At 38.0% G+C, this 20891-nt stretch overlaps 1 protein-coding gene across 7 annotated transcripts in view; it reads right to left on the bottom strand.

Annotated features, from left to right (window-relative positions):
• The window catches only part of LOC127454124 (DNA-binding protein SATB1-like), an 84601-nt gene that overhangs the window by 51497 nt on the left and 12213 nt on the right, over positions 1-20891 (bottom strand). For 6 of the 7 annotated variants that reach the window (XR_007899495.1, XM_051721101.1, XM_051721100.1 and 3 more), the window contains 4 exons: positions 19295-19533; positions 15548-15724; positions 10466-10592; positions 5223-5346 (listed from right to left, as the gene is read on the bottom strand). Coding sequence is in view for 6 of the 7 variants with exons in the window: in XM_051721101.1 (XP_051577061.1) it covers positions 5223-5346; positions 10466-10592; positions 15548-15724; positions 19295-19505 (639 nt within the window). In the remaining variant the exon portion in view is untranslated. The remainder of the gene's footprint in view (positions 1-5222; positions 5347-10465; positions 10593-15547; positions 15725-19294; positions 19534-20891) is intronic. The other variant, XM_051721104.1, reaches the window with a different exon arrangement.

The following is a 20891-nucleotide window of genomic DNA, read 5'->3' as shown; positions in this document are numbered from 1 at the left end:
TCATTAATCACTCGACTCACAGCAAACATCACGCCACATCTCCTGAGCCCGTATGCCACGGCGACACCCAACAAACCAGGCGAATAAACGCTGCTGAGCCTCGTTGTACTGCACACCAGGAACAATCTACAGGTAAATAGGATGAGTCCCTTTAAATGATAACCATCACAAGGCCTTATCGGTGCGCCCAGGAAGTCTGACTCTGTGTTATCAACCTAAACAATCTATTTGATTTTCTGTCACGGGAGAGGTGCATTAAAATGCTCATCTGGCCAGGCACTCCCAGTTGGTACTTCCTTGTTCTGAGCTCTTTGTTCCTGTAGCTCAACAGGTAGAGCAAGGTCATGGGTTCGATTCCCAAGGAACATATGAACGTATGAATTTATGTAAATCCAGAATACACTAATAGACACTTTGGAAAAAAACATCTGCCAACCTTGCCGAAAAGATAATCTTAACCAGCATGCAATTCCTATACTGATCAAAGCTGGTTTATGCTGGAAAAAGCCTTGTTAGCTTGTTAGTGTTGTGGACCAGCATTCAAAACACAGCATATGCTGGTGACTAGCACAAATATAAATGTGAAATGTTCAATCCTGTCTCCCTACGGAGAGACTATTTACATTGTGTTGGAGAGGTGGGTGAACCCCCCAACAACCTTTTAATTTTTTTTTTCTTTCAAAAAACATCTTAATTACAGCTTCTTTTTCGTCCACTCTGTGTGGATGGGGAGAGAGGCCCATGTCAAATCCAGAGCTCAGCCTGGTAAGATTGCATTTGACAGCTATTTGCTGCTATGCAACTACACAGCTGCTCTTTCAGGGCCACAGGCTGGGTGGGGAGATCTATTGTTGAGGTCGTCTGAGAGGACACAGGGGTTACGTTTGACAACAGGGACACGTGTGTTGAAAGACGGCTGATGAGCAGGAGGGGCCTCAGCATCACTCGGCTCGCAAACCTGCTGGAGCAATTTGCTCTTCTCTTTTCTTTAATGTTTCACATATACATTTTCAGCATGTATATTCCCTGGGAATTGAACCTATGACCTTGGTGTTGTTAACACTATAATCTACCAGTTGGGCTAACCCTATATTACACAAGAAATCAGTCTGCATAAATTCGAATTATATTCCGCCAAGAACAATAACAACACTTTCAGAAATGCATAGACCAGCTAAGACCAGCAAACCAGTGTAATTATACCCCTGCATAAAAACACCTTAAACCAGCCTAAGCTGGTTTACTGGTCTTGGCTGGATTCTCAGCCTGACCTGCTGAAATGTGCCCAAACCCATTTAAAACTAGCAAAAAAGCAAGCCTTATACACTTTAATCAAGCCTAAGGTGGTTTTCTGGCCTTAGCTAGTCTCTGAGTCTGGCCAAGCTGGTCTTTAGCAGGTCTCCCATCATGGCCAAGCTATAAAAGTGCCCCAAACCCCTCTAAAACCAGCAAACAGATCAGCCTAAGACCAGCTAAGACCAGCAAACCAGTGTAATTATACCCCTGCATAAAAACACCTTAAACCAGCCTAAGCTGGTTTACTGGTCTTGGCCGGTTTCTCAGCCTGACCTGCTGAAATGTGCCCAAACCCATTTAAAACTAGCAAAAAAGCAAGCCTTATACACCTTAATCCAGACTAAGATGGTTTGCCACTCTTTGCTGGTCTCTCAGTCTGGCCTAACTGGTCTTCTGCTGGTATAGCTGGTCTCCAAGCCTGGCCAAGCTGGTATTTATCTAGTCTCCCAGCCTGGCCAAGCTGTAAAAGTACCCAAAATCCCACAAAAACCAGCAAACAAACCAGCCTTGAACACCTTTATCCAGCCTAAGATGGTTCTTTGGTCTTAGATATTCTCCCAACCTGGCAAAGCTGGTTCTTAGCTGGTATAGCTGATCTCTCAGCCTAGTCTGCCAGCCTGACCCACTGAAAAGTGCCCAAAACCCCACTAAAACCAGCAAACAAACCAGCCTTAATCACCTTTACCCAACCTAAGATGGTTCGCTGGTCTAAGATGTTCTCCCATTCTGGCAAAACTGGTCTTTATCTGGTGTAGTTGATCTCCCAGCCTGGTCTGCCAGCTTGACCCACTGAAAAATGCATTAACCCCTTTAAAACCAGCAAACAGACCAGCCTTAAACACTTTAAACCATTCTAAACTGGTTTTCTGGTCTTAGCTTGTCTCCCTGCCTGGCCAAGTTGGTCTTGAGCTGGTCTAGTTGGTCTCCAAGCCTGGCCAAGCTGGTCTTCAGCTAGTCTCTTATCCTGGCCAAGCTGGAAAAGTGCCCAAAATCCCTGTAAAACCAGCAAACAAACAATCCTTAAACACCTTTATCCAGTCTAAGATGTTTTGCTGGTCTTAAATGTTCTCCCAGTCTGGCAAAGCTAGTCTTTAGCTAGTCTAGTTGATCTCCCAGCCTGGTCTGCCAGCCTGAACCACTGAAAAGTGCCCAAACCCCCTCTAAAACCAGGAAATGGACCAGCCTTAAATGCCTTAAACCAGCCTAAGCTTGTTTGCTGGTCTTAGCTGGTCTCCCTGCCTGGTCAAACTGGTCTTCAGCTAGACTCCCAGCCTTATAATTTAAAAAGGGCCCAAAACCCCCTCAAAAACCAGCAAACGTACCAGCCTTAAACAGCTTAAACCAGCCTAAGCTGGTCTGCTGCACTTAGCTGGTCTCCCAGCCTGGCCAAGCTGGTCTTCAGCTATTCTTCCAGCCTGACCAAATGAAAAGGGCTCAAACCCCCTCTAAAGCCAGTAAACAGATCATTCTTAAACATCTTAAACCAGACAAACCTGAAGCTGGTCTGCAGCTTGAAAAGTAGCCAAAACCCCTCTAAAACCAGCAAAGAGACAATCTTAGCAAGGCTAGGAGACCCGCTAAGACCAGCAAAACAGATTAGGCTGGTTTAAGGTGTTTTTTCAGCAGAGATGGAGCTTCCCTACTAGTTGTAATTCAGACCAACCACTTAGTAGTCGATTTTGAAGGTATGCAGATTTGCATATCCCTACAATGAAGGCTACTACTGCAAGTGTATAAGCCTAAACATGTAACACAGCTGTGGATAAAAGACTTCATGACCCCCTCCTTTTTCATCAACATGGCATAATTATCTGTGTTCTCTATTTATTCACCTTTATTGGAGTGTTACCGTTTTAAAACTTTCTTTAGGGATTACCTTTCAGGGTATCAAGGAGACACTAATCCTATAAAAATTTGCAGTTCCCAAATCGGTCTGATCTCTCCCACTCTTCCTGTTCCAATACAACTACCATTCAACTGAAAAAGCAGGTCACCTGGACTGGGTTACCTACAGAAAACAACCCACACGTTCCTTCCTAAGTGGCAGACAATGCACCCTGTTCTAACGGAGAAGTTGCACGTTTGCAACTAAAATGAGAAAATGACACTCCTCTTCTCAAGCCGGTGAGAGAAATCAAAAAGCAAAAGCAGAAACCTCCCCTCCCCCAGCACACGCGCATGGGCTGCCCAGCCTACAGCATGCTCGTTGCGAGCGAGGCTCTAATTCAGTGTAAGTACCGGGCCGGTGCTCGGTGGGAATAGCTCACATATGGACTGTAAACAGAGTGATTAGAGAGATGTGGGGCGGCCCGGCCCATGCGCTGCCTGAAGAGCACCCTGGGACTCTTTACATCACCACACTCTGCAGTTCTTCTAATACACACAAACATGCACCTGCAGGAATGAGCTTCCCTAAGATGAAATAGACTACAATCACTCCAACACACAAGCTGGATGCTGGTTGAAATGTCTTTCCCTGAATATTTACACTGTAGTTTTGCTATTAAAGTTGCTACACCTGTCACATAAGGATACATTTAAACAAAAACATGTCCAGGTTACATTTCATCCCAAAATCAATATATTTTGCATAAAGAAAATTAAACCTATTTTGGGACCATTGAGATTTTTTATTTACTTATTTATTTATTTTGTATTGTGACATTGGTTTCATGACAACTAAGCACATTTCCCCCCAAAATTCTCATTATCGTAATGCACCAACATGTTTTGCTTTTTAAGTGATTTCTGTAATTCCCATTAATCTCAATGGTTATTGTCATTAGATTCCATTACTGTAATACAGTCATTTTTTTTTTCCTGCAAGATTTTTGTATTTAAATCCACACAAATTAAAGGCAGCACAATAAATACTATGATGATGTATAAATACATACAATTTAAATAAAATATTATTTTTAATATTATAATAATTGTATTACAGTAATGAGTATCAGGGGTAAATAATGTGCTTAATTTTCATTAAAAAAGGATTTCACATTACAATTTTTTTTTTTATGTAATTCTTATTCTTAATGCTAATTCTCATGACTTTTACAGCATTTTTTCTGTAATACAATTATTTTTGTATTAAATTCAACATTTATTAAAGGCAGCACAATAAATGCGTAAAATTTAATTAATTATCATAAGGCTTTTTGCATAACAGTAACAATAATTAGATTTCTCTGCATTACAGTAATGTGAATGAAATGTGCTTAATTCTCATGAAATTAATGTCACATTGGAAAAAAGCTTAACGGTTCTAAACAGGCATCATTTTCTTTATGCAAAATATAATTTCGGTAACATAAAATAAAATTAACTAATGATAAAAAAATACTTTTACGTTACTTATTTATCTTGATTAATCTTAATTTCACCATTTATTAACACACTTTTAAATGTAAAAGTTGTATACATTAACATTAGTTAATGCATTATGAACTAACGCAAACAATTATCAATTTCGTAAATCAAAAATAACCCAGATTAATAAATGCTGTAAAATAAAACCGTTCATTGCTAGTTTATGATACCTATTGCATTAACTAATGTTAGCAAATACAATATTATTGCAAAGTGTTACCATCATTTCTTATTTCTTTCTTTTGTTTTTGGGGTCAAACATGACCCAGACACATTCTCAAGAGGTTTTGTGAGATTCTCCTATGATGGTTTTTAGCGTGAGACGCATGATCAAGATCATTGCCCTTCGCCCATTGTGTACACAACAATACCTTACATTCTTAACAACTAGTGCTGCTGCGTTCACATGAAAATACAGTGCATTGATCTAAGGGCATGACAATGGCTATTGATTTCGATTTCTATGGCAATTCTGTCCATTTCCACTCTATCAAACTCTGGGCATTTGAAAAGGGACACTTGCAGTCTTGCCAACTAGAGGTGGAAGTTTCCAGCACCTGTGATAAAGGACATTCTTTAGCCAGAGAGCTCTGGTTCATGTCTTTGAGTAACTCCTTGAGGGCATTTCTTACTGTAGAGTGGGTCCACTGCTCTGGCGGAAGGTCTTCCAGTTTAGGACAGCTGCAGAGAGGGCAAGAGACATGGGAAGAGAAAAAAGAGAGAGAATGTTAGCACTAAGTCTCAGCCTACAGTGGGTTTACTGACTAATTGAATGCATATTGCACACAAAACTGGAAAGAGCTGACCGAAATCGCCAGTTCCAATGCGGTTGGCTGCCTTTAAACAACTTCCACTGGCATATATTGATGGTAAAGACAGCATTATTGTACACAGCAAATTTACCAGAGTTACAATTGTGGTGTTAATGAAAAGGTTAGGAGTTCAGGGTTATTTTAACTCAAATTTGAGTTAATCTAACACAAAGTTGAGTTAAAACAAGTGTATTTCCCTCTCTTTAAACAAAGAGTTGGTGTCCAAATGTAGTGTTAAACCTACAGTGCTGATATGAAGATCTATGTACTCGCTGTTAACTCTTAAAGTGTTAATTCATGAGCCCCTCCCACACTTATTCAAATGAATAATGAAAGCAACTTTTAATTCTAGACAAAAGATGGTTCATGAAGAGGATGCTTCATTTTCTTTCCTAGATGTGCCTGGATTGGTGAGAAAATCACTAGCTTCATGACCTTTCGAAATTCCACATAAAATTAACCACGGAAAGATTGACCGGGATTTCTGTTTGGAGACAAGATATAAAAAATCTTGGCGAAGTGGCGAATGTCCCATTTCATTGCAGACCACAGGACTCAACACCCGAATATGTATTTGAGGGGCTGCTGGCATCACTTCAACCTCAACCTGAGAACACACTTTGGTCAGTTTTACAATCTGATTTCAGAAATCCTTTTATTCTTGCATTTAACTACTTTTATTTGGCTAATTTATTTAGTTTGCCTCTAAGATGGGATAGTGAAATGCCATCAATTTTCTTTTAGCAAAATCTTCTTCCCCTGAACTTTAAGAAAACAGAAGAAAACCACTGATCTAAGGGCATGGAAAAAGCTGCAAAAAACCAACATTGTAAACATGAGTTTGTGTGGCATTTTGAATAGTTGTGCAATTAACATTTTAAAAGTTATATCTTAAACTGTATAGATGTGTTATTCCTTGAGAAAACACTACTTGAACTAAACTTAACTGTATTTGCTCATTGACCACAGGATAGGAGCCAGACACACCATCCTTGAACAGAAGGCGGTCCCATGCAAGGCTCAGACATCAGTGGCAACTTTTGATGAGCTGTTCAAAGCCCGCTACATCTTCAGTCTCTCCTACGAGGTAACTCTTTGCAGTTTTTAAAGCAGGATGTCCCATTTCCTTTCATACATACAATGACTTCAGGAAGCACCTCAACACTGTGCATAGACACTCCATGGATGAACATGCGAACATTAGCCAAGATGTCACCACACAAAGAGAAAATAAGGAGGATGTTTCAAGTTTTTGACCAGACTGTACCGTTTCCGTTGAAACTTTACAGGTTCTGCTAATTATTATTATTATTATTATTATTATTGTTTTCGAAAGGGCTGTTAAACAATTGAGTTGAAGTATTTCAGATATGTGTAAACTATAATTTTCAGTGGTAAGGAAATGTGTGTTGTTTCAGCTACCAATTGGGATAGAAATTATGGTACTGAATTTACATACAGCCCATGGAACTCTCCTGGAACATCCCATGATCTCCCAAACAAAACAAACCATGATTAGTCGCTTTACATGTCAATCAGATGGTCTCTTCCCATCAAAGTGGGTGGTTCTTGGCCAGAATAAGCTGCAATGTGGGCCAGACCTTATGCAGATCAGTCAAAGGTCCGGTTACGTGAGACTAGTGAGCATTGGGTTTTGCTTCCTTGCTGCAAACGTCCCTTTAAGACAGACAGATTTCATTTGGCGCATGTAGCAGATGCATCTGGAGTCTCTCTCTCCCTCTCTCTCTTTCCTGATTGTTCTGATTAGTTAATTACTTTATACAACACATCTGCTGTATTGATGCATGAATTATACATCAGCTGCATGTGGCGGCTATTATTTCATGTTTCTTCTACCTTCCTGCCTTCATGTGCTTGCTAAAATAATTTAAGGTGTTTCCAGCTAGATTTAGAAGCTAGATGCATGACAATACGACCAGCATTTACAACTATCTAAAAACAAAAAATCACGTATTCTGAGCATTTATTCTGTATTTATATATGCATGTTAGAAAAAAGGTGCTGCCACCAAATCAATGGAGAAAACACAGCTGCATTCAGAGTGTCATTAATAAATGCTTGTTTAATAGGATGCAATAAACGGCACACTGCCAAGAAAATATCGCACTGATCAATGCAAGGAATGTTCCGAGATGTTCAATGACAGTATGCATCACTAATGTAGTGTAACAGCACATTCTTGAATGTATCTTACATAAACTTAGCGTGAATGGTTTTCCAGATTAATAATTTTAAAAGTATAATGTTGACGGTTTCATACCTTTTTAAAGGGGAAGTGTGTAATTTATGTGCCACTAGTGTCACCACATGGAAATGCTAACATTTTTAAACAAGTTTCAAAAACAACCATCTGGGATTGGTTACACAACAGATAGTCACGCTCCCAACTCATATCGAACTCCCATGTTTTGAAGCGCTAGTGTAAATAATGCATAAAATAAGTGTTCATGTAGCGGAATAATAATTAATGCATTTTTTTTTTTAGGGTTGTCAGTTTAATTTGTTAATTCTGTGCAATTAATTATATAAAAAATAAGAAAAAAATAATGCAATTAATCATGTCTCCGTACCGTAATAAGGAATATATCTTATATCCCAGCAATTCAAACTTGTAGTACCACCTGTTTTCTCCAGGGGGCAGTAAGCAGAACTCCAGATGTATAGGCAACGTGCAGCTTATACAGAGAACAAACGACACTTACCAAGGGCAGACGAGATGAGAACACGTTCTTGCATTGAAACAGCTTGATGGAGAGCAAATTCAAATGCAGGGATCTCATGGCATGTTTTTCTAATTTCCAAACTTTGTTGAACTAGATACAACGACCTAACAATGGTACGTTTATGACGCTCCAAAAGCATCCATCTGACACAGGTGTACGTTGAAACAAGCCCTTGTAATACATCTCTGACTGACTGATGAATTAAGTTGCAAAATGGATTGCTATGGACTGTAGGCTTATGTTCAATAATATGGAAATAAACAATATGTTGCATTCTAAAGCCACTTTTTGTATTGTCTTTTTTAATGCTTTACTTGTGTGCCAAAATAATGTAATGCATTTTAATCGCCTGTATTATTATTTTTATAATATATATGTTTTATTTATAATTATTTAAATATAACTATTTATAATTATTTAACAATTATATGTTGAATTATTGTTATTTAAGGGGCTTTTTTTAATCTGATCAATTAATCAACATATCATGCAATTAATTTAATTAAAAATTGTAATCGATTGACAGCCCTATTTTTTTTATAAAATAACATTAATAAATAATATATATATATATATATATATATATATAGTGTTGGGTAGATTACCTCCAAAATGTAATTTGGTACTGATTACAAATTACACAACTAAAATTGAAATCAGTTACTAAATATTTTAGATTACACTTTCAGGCAATCTAATCTGATTACTTCAGAATTACCTTTGGATTACTCATTGCACGTTTCGATAAAAATCAAAATTTAATCAAAAATTAATCATTAACCTTAAACATTAGTAAACAGTACACTATATATACATATTTATACATGCATATATATATATATATATATATATATATATATATATATATATATATATATATATATATATATATATATATATATATATAGTGCAATTCATTTACATTCACATTTATTCATTTGGCAGATGCTTTTATCCAAAGCGATTTACAAAGGAGGAATAATACATCATAAGCGATTCATCTTGAGACAGTGGTTCAAAAAGTGCTGCATTACAAAGTTTCACTAGCATCAGAATAGTAGTATCCAGTGCAACAATATAGAGTGCAAACAATAAAGTGCAATATAGACCATTTCAAGACGGTTTAAGGAAATTACGTCTTTTTGTTCCTTGAACATTTCCTGCTAGAAGTGACCTCAGACTGCGTTCCAAACTAGATAAATCACCCTCCGATGGATACGTGCAGTACTAACAACTGTAGCATACATATAATCTCTGGTAGGGGAAATAAATTATGCAAACTAATTGTAAGTTTGAGAGGTAGAGCTCTAAAAGTGATCAATTTCATCGCCTCTATCGCATAGACATGCTCAGTATCAAAAACACGTCTGGTTAAGTTACTTCAGGTTTGATGTTTGAGAAAATTTGTTGACTCAGAGTCTTATTTAAAGGATCCAGTAATGACACCTCATTGTTTATTTTCAGTTTTTGCAAATATCACATTTGCTCTGTTTTAGCTAGACTCTAAAAGTTTGTGATAGTCATTTTATTTTGACAGTTCTGGGTTGCTGCTACCGGAAATGCTTCTAGGCTAGACATGCGCAGTAGCATTCGAATTCCTTTGATATTGTTTACTGTCCTTGATATGGTCTATACTGTATTTGTAAAACATATTGCACTATACAAGCAACACACTAACGGCAAACTCTGCAGAGCGCAAAAGTACCCATATGTATGTGTATGTATATATATATATATACTGTATATACATGCATACATATACATGTATACTATATATATATATATATATATATATATATATATATATATATATATATATATATATATATATATATATATCCATCAATTATATCATCCATAGGACCATCTAGACATTGGTATCAGTATCTGCAATTAAAAACAATATCAGTAGCGACTACCTTAAATCTGTCAATGATTTGGAGGTTTGAAAATATATGAAGGAATTAACTGGATACAAGCTAGTACTGCTGTAACGTGCAATTAACACGTTTATGTTTGCAGATACACACCAAGAAGGAAAGATCACAGTAGGGACACCTTAAAGTGTAAGACAGCTATAAACCCTCAGGGGGACGAGAGACAGACAGGTGTACATGGATATCAGCAGAGAGAGGAAGAGGTGTGTGTGTGTGTGTGCCCACAGCAGTGGCTTGTGGGAAACAACACTATATGTGGTGTCTCTTGTCTCTTGTGTTGTGGGTACAGTATATGGGACACACTGACCTGTGAAGCTGGATTTTCAGCGTGACCACATGGTACACATCCTGTAGCATGTCCGCCACTGTGGCGTCGGGCGCATCCGTCACGTAGGAGAGGGGCACGGGGTTCCACTTGCCCACCTGAATCAAACCTGCGGTGAGGGAACACGTACCACGCAGGTAAGCATGATTTACCACAGACAGATTCTCATAAAAAGTATTACAGATGGTTACACTATGGTACTTTGGCATATACTGTGGTACTGTTCGAAAACATTCATATGCCATGAATAAAAATAACATGATGGGCTATGTTCCAAAACCTACTGAGCTGCCTACGTAGGCAGCATTTAAGGCATCATACTATACAGGTGCATCTCAATAAATTAGAATGTCATGCAAAAGTTCATTTATTTCAGTAATTCAACTCAAATTGTGAAACTCATGTATTAAATAAATTCAGTGCACACAGACTGAAGTAGTTTAAGTCTTTGGTTCTTTTAATTGTGATGATTTTGGCTCACATTTAACAAAAACCCACCAATTCACTATCTCAACAAATTAGAATATGGTGACATGCCAATCAGCTAATCAATTCAAAACACCTGCAAAGGTTTCCTGAGCCTTCAAAATGGTCTCTCAGTTTGGTTCACTAGGCTACACAATCATGGGGAAGACTGCTGATCTGACAGTTGTCCAGAAGACAATCATTGACACCCTTCGCAAGGAGGGTAAGCCACAAACATTCATTGCCAAAGAAGCTGGCTGTTCACAGAGTGCTGTATCCAAGCATGTTAACAGAAAGTTGAGTGGAAGGAAAAAGTGTGGAAGAAAAAGATGCACAACCAACCGAGAGAACCACAGCCTTATGAGGATTGTCAAGCAAAATCGATTCAAGAATTTGGGAGAACTTCACAAGGAATGGACTGAGGCTGGGGTCAAGGCATCAAGAGCCACCACACACAGACGCGTCAAGGAATTTGGCTACAGTTGTCTTATTCCTCTTGTTAAGCCACTCCTGAACCACAGACAACGTCAGAGGCATCTTACCTGGGCTAAGGAGAAGAACTGGACTGTTGCCCAGTGTTCCAAAGTCCTCTTTTCAGATGAGAGCAAGTTTTGTATTTCATTTGGAAACCAAGGTCCTAGAGTCTGGAGGAAGGGTGGAGAAGCTCATAGCCCAAGTTGCTTGAAGTCCAGTGTTAAGTTTCCACAATCTGTGATGATTTGGGGTGCAATGTCATCTGCTGGTGTTGGTCCATTGTGTTTTTTGAAAACCAAAGTCACTGCACCCGTTTAGCAAGAAATTTTGGAGCACTTCATGCTTCCTTCTGCTGACCAGCTTTTTAAAGATGCTGATTTCATTTTCCAGCAGGATTTGGCACCTGCCCACACTGCCAAAAGCACCAAAAGTTGGTTAAATGACCATGGTGTTGGTGTGTTTGACTGGCCAGCAAACTCTCCAGACCTGAACCCCATAGAGAATCAATGGGGTATTGTCAAGAGGAAAATGAGAAACAAGAGACCAAAAAATGCAGTTGAGCTGAAGACCACTTTCAAAGAAACCTGGGCTTCCATACCACCTCAGCAGTGCCACAAACTGATCACCTCCATGCCACGCCAAATTGAGGCAGTAATTAAAGCAAAAGGAGCCCCTACCAAGTATTGAGTACATATACAGTAAATGAACATACTTTCCAGAAGGCCAACAATTCACTAAAAATGTTTTTTGTATTGGTCTTATGATGTATTCTAATTTTTTGAGATAGTGAATTGGTGGGTTTTTGTTAAATGTGAGCCAAAATCATCACAATTAAAAGAACCAAAGACTTAAACTACTTCAGTCTGTGTGCATTGAATATATTTAATACACGAGTTTCACAATTTGAGTTGAATTACTGAAATAAATGAAATTTTCCACGACATTCTAATTTATTGAGATGCACCTGTAGGCATGCTCCCTACACAAAGATGCCTTCTTTTGGCCAAATTCTAAGATGACACTGCATGTGTATTCTTTGTGGAGAAGGCAAGTGAGCAACTGGCAAATAGAAAAGTAAATAAAAATCTATTAAAAATGGACTATTTAACAATATTTGTGTGTGCTATTCATTTTTATGCTTATTAGAGTATCGAATAGCTAGCTTAGCAACATGCTAACGGCAAACTCTATTGAGGGCAACAGTGCCCTTCCAGCTGTCTTGGATCCGGAAGTGTTTTTCCCATATTTTTGGGGGTTTTTTTCCGTAGGGATTTCATAAAATCCTTCATCAAAGCATTCTTAGCCATTAACCAAACCAACCAGCCCCGAGGTGAATCAAAACTTTGTTTTGAAGCAAAAACATCAAAGGCTTGTGTACTTAAAGTATTTCATGATGGAATGAACTACAATCCCATGGAGCATTGCTAATGGCATCATCGAATGAAAGATTATAGAAATCTATAAAACTATTAATTTAAATTTGTTGATTTTAAGTATAGAAGCACTATATTGCAAAATATTAATATACAAATATATAAGTAGTTTGAGAATGTAGGGAGAGTGACTTGACTGTGTCATTCACAAGTGTGTCGTGCGAGTGTCGCTGCAGAGTTCTTTTGATGCACTTTGTTTGCAGTGATTCTCTGATTGGTGGATGTTTCTCTTCAGTATCATGGGTAGTGTAGTTCCCACCAGGAATTTGCTATTAAACATGACTTTGTTCATGCTCATGGTAGGTCTGTATTTAAAGGTTTTTAAGTTATCTTTAATAATATAATCCCCTATGGAAAAAATTAATGGGATTTTTACTTCCAAGACCAGACTGTTTCGCTCAGTTGGTTTTTTAATGGTTGATTCTTACATGATCACATTTGTTCCCTCTAATTTCTTGAATACCGTGGGAATTTTTGCGACATAAGAGAGGCAATTTTCACTCTTTAAAAAATATAACTCTACCATATAGTCCCTTTGACTGACAATAAATGAGTGATTAAAAAAAAAAAAAAAAAAAAAAAAACTAGATCCAGAACATCCAAAGAAAAAATATGATGGACAGCCTGCAATAAATTACAGGTTGAAGGCTACAGCTTTTAAAATAGCCCCTGGTTCCATAAAGAGAGCAATTAGAAACAGCAGGCCCACCTCCGCACTCGTTCCCATTGAGAAAAGTGTGATTACAGAGAGCAGTAGAAGCTGAGGTGCACCTGTGTGTTCCTGCTTCTACCCACAACCCCCTTTGACCCCTGGATGAGGTCAGCCCGAGCAGAACCATGTTGCTGAGGGCAACCAGAACGGCGCCAACAAATGATTTGTTGATCTGTTTAGCGCCCAAAAATACATGAGCCTGCCATTCTATGACTTATGATTCTGATCTAAAGGTAATGTGTAAATGTTCCGGAAAAAGGTATAAGCGGTGCTTGCAAAAGGACAGTGTTACCAAGTTTAAAAGACGCATTGATTCGTCTTGTTTGCTGACTGATGTCCATGAGAATCACGCGACTTCTGTGTCTCGCAGAATGAGAATTGCATTTTCAAATTTTAATCTTAACCCTAACGTGGCTATCTATAAGCTAATATACTCTCAAAGTTGACAAAATTAACCTTTTGCAGATATTTACATATTTAAAACATTCTTTATCTTCTGGGAAAACTGACCAAAAATATTGATGACTCATCTTGCACACAGATTTTGGTCCAATCAAATGCACTCTAGAATCGAATGTCCCTCCCCCTGATACCATCTGCAACCAACTAGCAATTAGCAGATTGTTAAACCTAAAGCCTATTGGCTATTTAAAACAAGGGACAAACCCTTCGATATTTCCCTGCCCGAGCTTCCTGTTTCAATAGGAAGTACGTCAGCATATGAAAGTCAGCCAAGCGATGTCACAGGTCTTCAAATGTTCTAGAAAGTATAACATTTACAAAAACAAAAATAAATAGTACGGTCTCACTTTATATTAGGTGTCTTTAACTACTATGTACTAACATTAAAATACATAAATACATTGTATTTATTGTGTAACTACATGTTGTTCTGCAACATTTTCACAAGATTCACATTTGCTGCTTAGGGGTTAGGGGTTAGGGTAAGGGTTGGGGTTAGGTTTAGGGTTAGGGGTAAGGTTAAATGTGTAACTACAAATGTAATTAAATGCAGGTATTTTAACTGTAAGTACAATGCAACAACACATATGTAAATAATAAGTATGTTATAGCAAATGCTTAATTACATAGTAGTTAAAGCCAGCTAATATAAAGTGGGTCCAATAGTACACCTAACACTGAAATAATGAACAAAACAATTGTAAGCATTTCGGTAGAGGTGGATGAAATAAGCAAAAATGAATATCGCAATATTCTTTGGTTGAAGTTTTGGTCGATAACAATATATATATATATATATCACAATATACTCATTTTATGAAAGTGATTAAAAAGAAATTCCCCAAAATAATGAAAGTTATCTAAAAGAATATTAATGAAAAGTATCATGAAAGTGCCCTCATCCATGAGAAAAAGGCACCTTCAAAAAATTACCCAAAAATAAATAAAGACGCATAACAATAATATAATTGTTATAATATAATGAGTATTTGTAGCACAACTTCTGATTGGAACACGCATTCCCCGTGCAGTGGCATTTTGCAAAATCGCGATAAAAACAATACAAAAACCTCTACCGGTTGACATATTTCAACCGTTATATTGATTTAGCCAATATAAGGCCCACCCGCACAGTTTGGGCTGAATTAATTCTGTACCAAATTAATATTCTGAATTAATTGCATACATTTGAGATCAATAAATGAATTGACCTTACACACTCGAAACGTTACTAGTAGACATCAACTATTAAAATGGTAAAGGAAAAAAAGAAAATATCTCACGCACTACTATAATGTGTATGAATAATAACTATTTATTGCAAAGTTTCGGTCATGCGACCTTCGTTTTCGCATTTAAACCTTTTCACTTAACAAAGGTTGCATGATTGAAACACTGCAATAAATAAAAATTGGAGATTAAAAAGAAATAAAAGCAATAGCAATCTAATCTAATAATGTCGTTGTCTATGTGTGTTATCACCAAGTTTTGGATTTGGATTGCGAAAGCGCACTGTACCTTTAGCCTGTGCAGCCGAACTGTGCGAGTAACCCAGCGAGAGCAGGGCCATCTCGATCAACTGATTGAAAAGCATGTCCTTTCGGACCAGCACGAACTCAGCATGTTCCTCTTTGCTGTCGAATTCGATGGGGCTCTCGTAATGCTCCACAACGCAAAACACTGGCAGCATGTTACCTGTGAAAACAAGAGGGCACGCTTAACACTTCACCACAAGAGGGACATGCAAAAATGCATTTTAGTATTATTATTCGTGTTGCATTTTAGGTTAAGTATGTCTTGGAAATCATACTCAAGCTAACAATAAAATCTACTCACCACCATTATGCTAGAATTTTCTCTGGTGCCTTTAATGTTTTTTCTTTAGGGTGTTTTGGGTAGTTCCTGACTGGTCCAATTCAATCTGTAGATATAGTTTGAGTCACTCCTTTCATGTAAATCTATGGGATTATTTTGCCCATTTTATCAAATCCAATCACTTAAAAAAGTAATAGCACAACTCTCCTCAACAAGCCGTATGATTGGAAATATCGTTCATGTCTGTAGCACAAATGGTGCAGGATGAGTGGCGTGCCAGAATTTGCAATTTAGGGTTTTAAAAAATCCTTAAAACTAAGTATGAGCAATAGTAATAGAAATGCTTGTCTTAGCAAACACATCTAATTATCAATTGATGTGATGCTATAATGGTATTACAATAAATCAGCATTGTAACGTATATAATAAGATCAGAATGCTGAATGAGGCAAGACGGCATCAACAAAACAGCTCTTTTTTTAAACGTGTTAGCGTGCTAAAAGGTTAGAGCTCTTCAGGGTTTAGCGCTTTATTTATTGTTAAGGTGCTGAAATCACATTAGAATACTTCTTCAGGCAGATCCCAGTACCCTATGCCATGCAACGGCTCCCAACGCATCACCGTATAGCCTTGAGGTTTACGAGTCTGTGTAAACAGCACGCTGCTATCAGGGAAAAAACGAAGAATCTCTCTCCAAAGCCTCTATCATGTGTTCGGGTTTACAGCGCAAATATCACATAATACCAGCCAGCTGTGAAGAAATTCTGGTGAAGAAATATCAGGAACTTTGTGATCTCTTTGACCCAAGACCTTTATTTTTACAAGGTTTATTAGAGTATGGGGGTAATATCAATGTTGTCTATCCGGGCAATCGCATTAAATCATATTTTTGCTCCTCACAGTCGCAGTTTCCTAAGAAGGCCACCGTTTTCTGGAAAACAATCGATAAATAGGGTAAATCATAAGCAGATGCCAAGGAATGTGCTGAACTGAAGCTTTTCCAATTTTAATAGATAAAGATCTAACAATAAAGACTGCTGTGTCGGTTCATTTCAGGATCAATACATGCTTTGTTTCCAGAGAGCTGAGAAAAGCCCATGGTAAATATTATTCAGATGAAAACAATGAATACAGTAGCTTCCAAAGTTCAGCGAGCACTCAGCAAAAGTTCTGTTTTTCCCATAAATAATAATAGTGGTTGCCCAGAGACCTATAGAATGTGGACTATGTAAAACTGATGTTAGTTGTTATGGCATAAACCTTATACACTGCAGATTTCTAAAATTTCTGCAGCAGTGATTGGGCTAAAAAAATATCAACACGTTAATACGAGAAATCAGCAACCTATAAATCGTCAGCATTTACTAAACATTGAAATTCAACAAAATGGTTTATTTGATGCACTAAAGCGAGAGACAAATACGTCTGCAAACAAGTGCTAATGATAAATGCTAATCGTACACATAGTTACGTGTCGGCAGGAACTCGGAAAACAACAAAGCTCTTTGATCAATCTGCATGTCCTTACCATGCACCACGCGATAAAGCAACAAGCAATAAAAGCCATCTCTTCCATGTAAATCTGAGATTTGTCCTAACCAGTCACGATGCGACAAGTGACGAGTGACAGTGAGTGCCTTTACATGCACATTTGTACACCCATTATGCTTAATGAGCCGACAATGTGTAAGTGTAAACGCCTTAAACGGTTTTCCTTTATCGCGGTGAAGTCATAAATGATCAGCACACATAGATTTTTGCCCATTACCGCACTTTTGCATTGCATGTAAACACCTTTGCCAGCGTTCTTACCGGCATATGTTGTGCGCATGACTTTTAACATTTTGACGTCAAAAGCAGAGAACAACCCCAAGATTTCAAATCTCATGTAAATGTGTCTTGTGTTTTTTGATAGCTCTCAGTGTATTGGTGTGAATGTAAACATGCTCATTTTGTCGGCTGCTTGGTTTCTATTTTAACAGCATTGCGCTGGGTAGCCCCGCCATCTCAAAACGTCATTGGTCCAAAATTCCACTCTACAGATCTGTACGTTAAACATCAGGTTCTAATTGGTTGTGATTATGTCACGGCAAGCAGCAGTTTCACGTTCAGTGCGGAGCAAAAAATTGCTTGTCATGGAATCGTATAGCATCGCACCTGGTTAGGATACATGTTAAAGCAGTGGTGCACAATTGGTGTTTCAGGACCCAGACTTTTCATTGGACATAAAGTGGCGAACCAACATAGTAAGAAAACGTTTTCTGTATTTAATATAGCCTGGGTCACATTTTTATCTTGCGTAGTTTTATTCATGTTTTTCAAGTATAAGGGCATGTATCAAGTGACATTATTTTTGTTGTTGAAGTCATAAGTCTTGGAGATCCAGACTTTAAAGCCCTTTATGTACTTGCCCTTATATTTACAGTGCAATGCCATATAAGCTCATGTAAAACCATGGACGGCTCCTCGTTCCCCTGGTTAGGTCAGAGTAGTAATTAATAATAATATAAAAAACAATTATAGTATTGGTTATGAAAAAATAGCCTAAACACATTTAGAAACTTAAACTACAACTGCCACAGTTGTAATAAAAAGTAGGTCTAATAGCTCTAAACAATAGACTTTAATACAAAACTTTAAGACTTTTGTCGAAATACCACAGTTACCATTATAACTGTTATATCGTGATCAGTTTTAGTAAGGATGATGATGTAGTGTGTAATTTGTAAAATCCTTATTTTGGCGCATTGCAGAATGTTGTATCTTTTCCTCCTCTGTGCTCTTAAGCATGTCAGGGCTGTCTGTTTGAGAGGTTTGACTTCCTCCATTGCGCTTTATACTAGAAAAGTCGAATCAGTTTTGTGATCTGCACTGCGACGTAGAGGGAAGCCAGTTGACATGCATGCTCCAGAAATACAGCAGTTAAGAGTAGATCATTGACACGAATGGTTCTGTGATGGCTCGCGCCACACAAGCAAGAAAACCTTTAATTGCACTGCGAAGAAGCATATTTAGCATGTATAAAGCGAAGAACGCAAGATTACAATTACATTTGCCTCAGCGGCTCGAAATTTCACTTGGGTGGCTGCCAAACAATTTTCAATGGAGGGATAACCCTGGCGGTGTTCTTTCCTTGCTGTCCGTGACCGTATACAAACAGACCTGCGACCCACCAGTCAAGAATCACTGTGTTAAAGGGATAGTTTACGCAAAAATGAAAATTCAGTGTCATTATAAACCTGTACGACTTTCTATCTTGTGTGGAACACAAAAGGTGATATCTAGCAGAATGTTCAATCTGCTTTTTTCCAAACAATATGAATGGTGACCACAACTATAGCAGCTTGGAAACTGTGTTCCACGCAAGACAGAAAGTTATACGGGTTTGGAACGACATGAGGGTGAGTAAATGATGACGGGATTTTTATTTTTGGTAAAAAGCAAGCTTACCCCTCTTGTGGCAGTTTTTCAGGTGATGTCCAGACGGTTTGAAGGGCACTCCCGAGAGTTTAGCTCCAGTGCTGCCTAGACGAGACCTTCCTAGTGGGCTTCCGTTCTGTTCTAGTCGGGCCAGCTTGGCTGGAGGGGCCTTGGTGTCGTTCATACTGTTAACCATCTCACAGTTCTCCTTCCCCAGGCATGACTCGCTGAGGTGCTCCATGGTTCTCAGCACCACTACTCACGGTCACCTGAGAAACAAAATCAGTGAGAACATTGGCATTAGGAAAGCTGGGAGAAGCCTGGTGTCAATGAAGTGGCGATATCCTGCATATGCAATCAAAACTCTATATTGACATCCAAACTTTTTTTTTTTTTTTTTCTTCAGTAAACGGTGAAAAATATTTTTAAACCAAAAGAACACAAAAATAGATTCACTGCTACGGTAAGAAATAAATTAATACAAATCCAACTTGAAGGGATTATTCACCTGAAACAATGAAACCCTCATGCTGTTTAAAACCTATATGCTTTTTAAAGTTTCTTTCTTCTTTGGAACACAAATTTTGAAAAGTGTTGACACAGCTTTTTTTCTCCATACAGTGAAAGTGAATGGTGACTGAGACTGAACATTCTGCTTACCATCTTCTTTTGTGTTCCACAGAAGAAAGAATATCAGGTTTAGAACATCATGAGAGTGAGTAAATGTTGACAGAATTTTCATTTTTGTGTGAACAATCCCTTTAAACTGCAGCTCTTCCATGCAGACCGAAATGTCAAATCAAGCTTAATGTTACATGGCATTTACAATGTTTCATGCAACGATCATGTTCCCATTCTTCAGTGCATGTATTATGTATGTGTAATCCGCTCCAGAATCCCATGCGGAGAGGAAACAAGCTAGTTTTTGTGCAATCGCATTAATGTGCAGAGGAGTCCACTTCAATGATCAGCACACCGTACAATAAACCTTTCCATCGAGAACAAGATGGACGTAAAATGTAAAATATTCAGTGTTTAAAATCTCTTTGCATAGAAATGAGACTGTTCTGAAACAACCGAAATGCCACATGAGAGTGAAGACACATATACAACAGTGAAAATCCTGGTGAAGATTTGAAATATCTCATTTGTTTGTATTCAAAGGCATCTTGTTTTTTTTTTTGTTTGTTTGTTTGTTTGTTTTTTTAAAGGTTTCTTTAAAATGCCAGCACAAAACATAGAGGTACATACACTATCCAGGATTACAAGAAAAAGGACATCCACCTTGTCTCTGCTTTGCTTTTACACTGATAAGAGAACTAGCGCCAGACAGACAGGGTTAGATTACATCAAACAGGCCAAACAAGACATCAGACATGCAACGATAAATTCCACAGCACTGAACACAAGGTGAACTTATGTGGCTTCATTTAAAGAACCAATTTAACAGGTATAGTGTATATAAACTGTAAAAAAGAAAGTGCGCAGTTGTCTATGGGTTTCTGAGTTTAGTTTGCTATTCATGGATGATCTGATCCTTAAAAATGACTTTCATTTGTGTACCTGATTTGTCAGGTTGAATCAGTCATATTAAATAATGTTTCTGACCTGAATAAAAACAGTTCAT

Source organism: Myxocyprinus asiaticus, chromosome 16 (assembly GCF_019703515.2).
Source record: "Myxocyprinus asiaticus isolate MX2 ecotype Aquarium Trade chromosome 16, UBuf_Myxa_2, whole genome shotgun sequence".
Classification (NCBI taxonomy): Eukaryota; Metazoa; Chordata; class Actinopteri; order Cypriniformes; family Catostomidae; genus Myxocyprinus; species Myxocyprinus asiaticus.
Note: the sequence above shows the minus strand (reverse complement) of the source record. Positions and strands in the feature narration are given on the sequence as shown.